This window comes from Olea europaea, unplaced genomic scaffold, assembly GCF_002742605.1.
Source record: "Olea europaea var. sylvestris unplaced genomic scaffold, O_europaea_v1 scaffold6335, whole genome shotgun sequence".
In the NCBI taxonomy this organism is placed as follows: domain Eukaryota; kingdom Viridiplantae; phylum Streptophyta; class Magnoliopsida; order Lamiales; family Oleaceae; genus Olea; species Olea europaea.
This window is the reverse complement of record NW_019264699.1, coordinates 10,731-12,000: the sequence shown is the minus strand read 5'-3', so window position 1 is coordinate 12,000 and position 1,270 is coordinate 10,731. Positions and strand designations below refer to the sequence as shown.

The following is a 1,270-nucleotide window of genomic DNA, read 5'->3' as shown; positions in this document are numbered from 1 at the left end:
AGAGAGAAAAAAAAAAACTCAAAACAGAATTTTTTTCTCCTATGCCTCTGTTTTCCAAATGCCACATCTGAAGAAATGAAACGGTGGTTTACCCTTATTAAGCTGTCCAATACTTTTCAGTAGTTTCACTTTTCTAAGAGTGATATATATATATATATATTAAAGATTGGCATATATGATTTATTGAGAAAGAACGCTTAGAATTGTGTTATATTATTATGCTGCAAACTTACATCATATAGTGTGTCGCCAAGCTTCAACTTCACAGCACCACTCCTGTATACTAACATTTTACCCATGAAGCCTGCTGGTAGTGCTTCCATACTACATGGCTTTTGAGATGGTCGAGCACCTTTAACTGGATTGGTGCTGCTGCCCTGCTCACGGTCTCCCGCATTATCACACAGATTTGTCATTGGCATGGCTTTTGGTAACTGAACAAAGAACATGCTGTCCTCCAAATTCTCCTGCAGCAAACCATTTTGTTAAAATACGGAGAAATTTATGTTGTCTTTGTGTTTTTATGAGAATCCATTCTTCTTATCCTTGAAGATAACCAACCATTAGACCAAGCTTTAGAGCTGGATTTGTTGCAGATTCATCATCAACTGATCTTGCCGAATTGTCCTCAAATTCTTCTTTATCAAGGAGTTCTACAAATAACATTATCAAGTGTTGCATCAACAACAAGGAAAATGCATGTTACCACTTCAAAGCCAATTTAAATAACTATGGGATTAGATTAGCAAAATATAGCAACATAAGCATGAATAAGTCATAAACTTGTATCTATAGAAAGCCTCTAATAATTTTCTATCTTTGTAGAAAACATGTTTTTCTAGATTTAAACAAGAAACTAACCTGGATTTCCCGAATATGGCCTTCTTAAGGGAAGCTGTGAAGGATAATAGGAGTAATAGTTCTGCAATAGCATCCAAAGAACAGTAAGGATCATATAGGTACAGGAGTTTTAGTCTTATGGAATTAGAAATTTTCTTCATATATATCCTTTACCCATGGTTCCTTGTACTCTTTCTCCACTCTCTGCTGATCACCATCGCCTGCACAAAGACGCATAAGATAAAATCTAGTTCAACATGTAGAAGCAAACTACAGCTAAGAATTTTCACTTGCCATCAGAAGATGATCCCAGTTTCTTGTTAATATGCTTTGCAGCACCATATGACTTGAGGGAAGTCGAAGAACCTCCATAACCGAATGCAACTTGAGTATGCCCGACTGCAGTAGCAAAAGGAAATTACAACATAAG

At 36.2% G+C, this 1,270-nt stretch overlaps 1 protein-coding gene across 1 annotated transcript; it reads right to left on the bottom strand.

The window, feature by feature from the left end:
- Positions 1-158: 158 nt before the first annotated feature.
- LOC111389926 lies at positions 159-1,252 on the bottom strand (the record flags this gene model as incomplete). The annotated part of the gene is made up of 5 exons (XM_023014913.1): positions 159-467; positions 562-653; positions 862-922; positions 1,015-1,061; positions 1,135-1,252. Coding segments are annotated over 5 exons (588 nt in total), but the record flags the coding sequence as incomplete, so codon positions are not given.
- Positions 1,253-1,270: the final 18 nt, after the last annotated feature.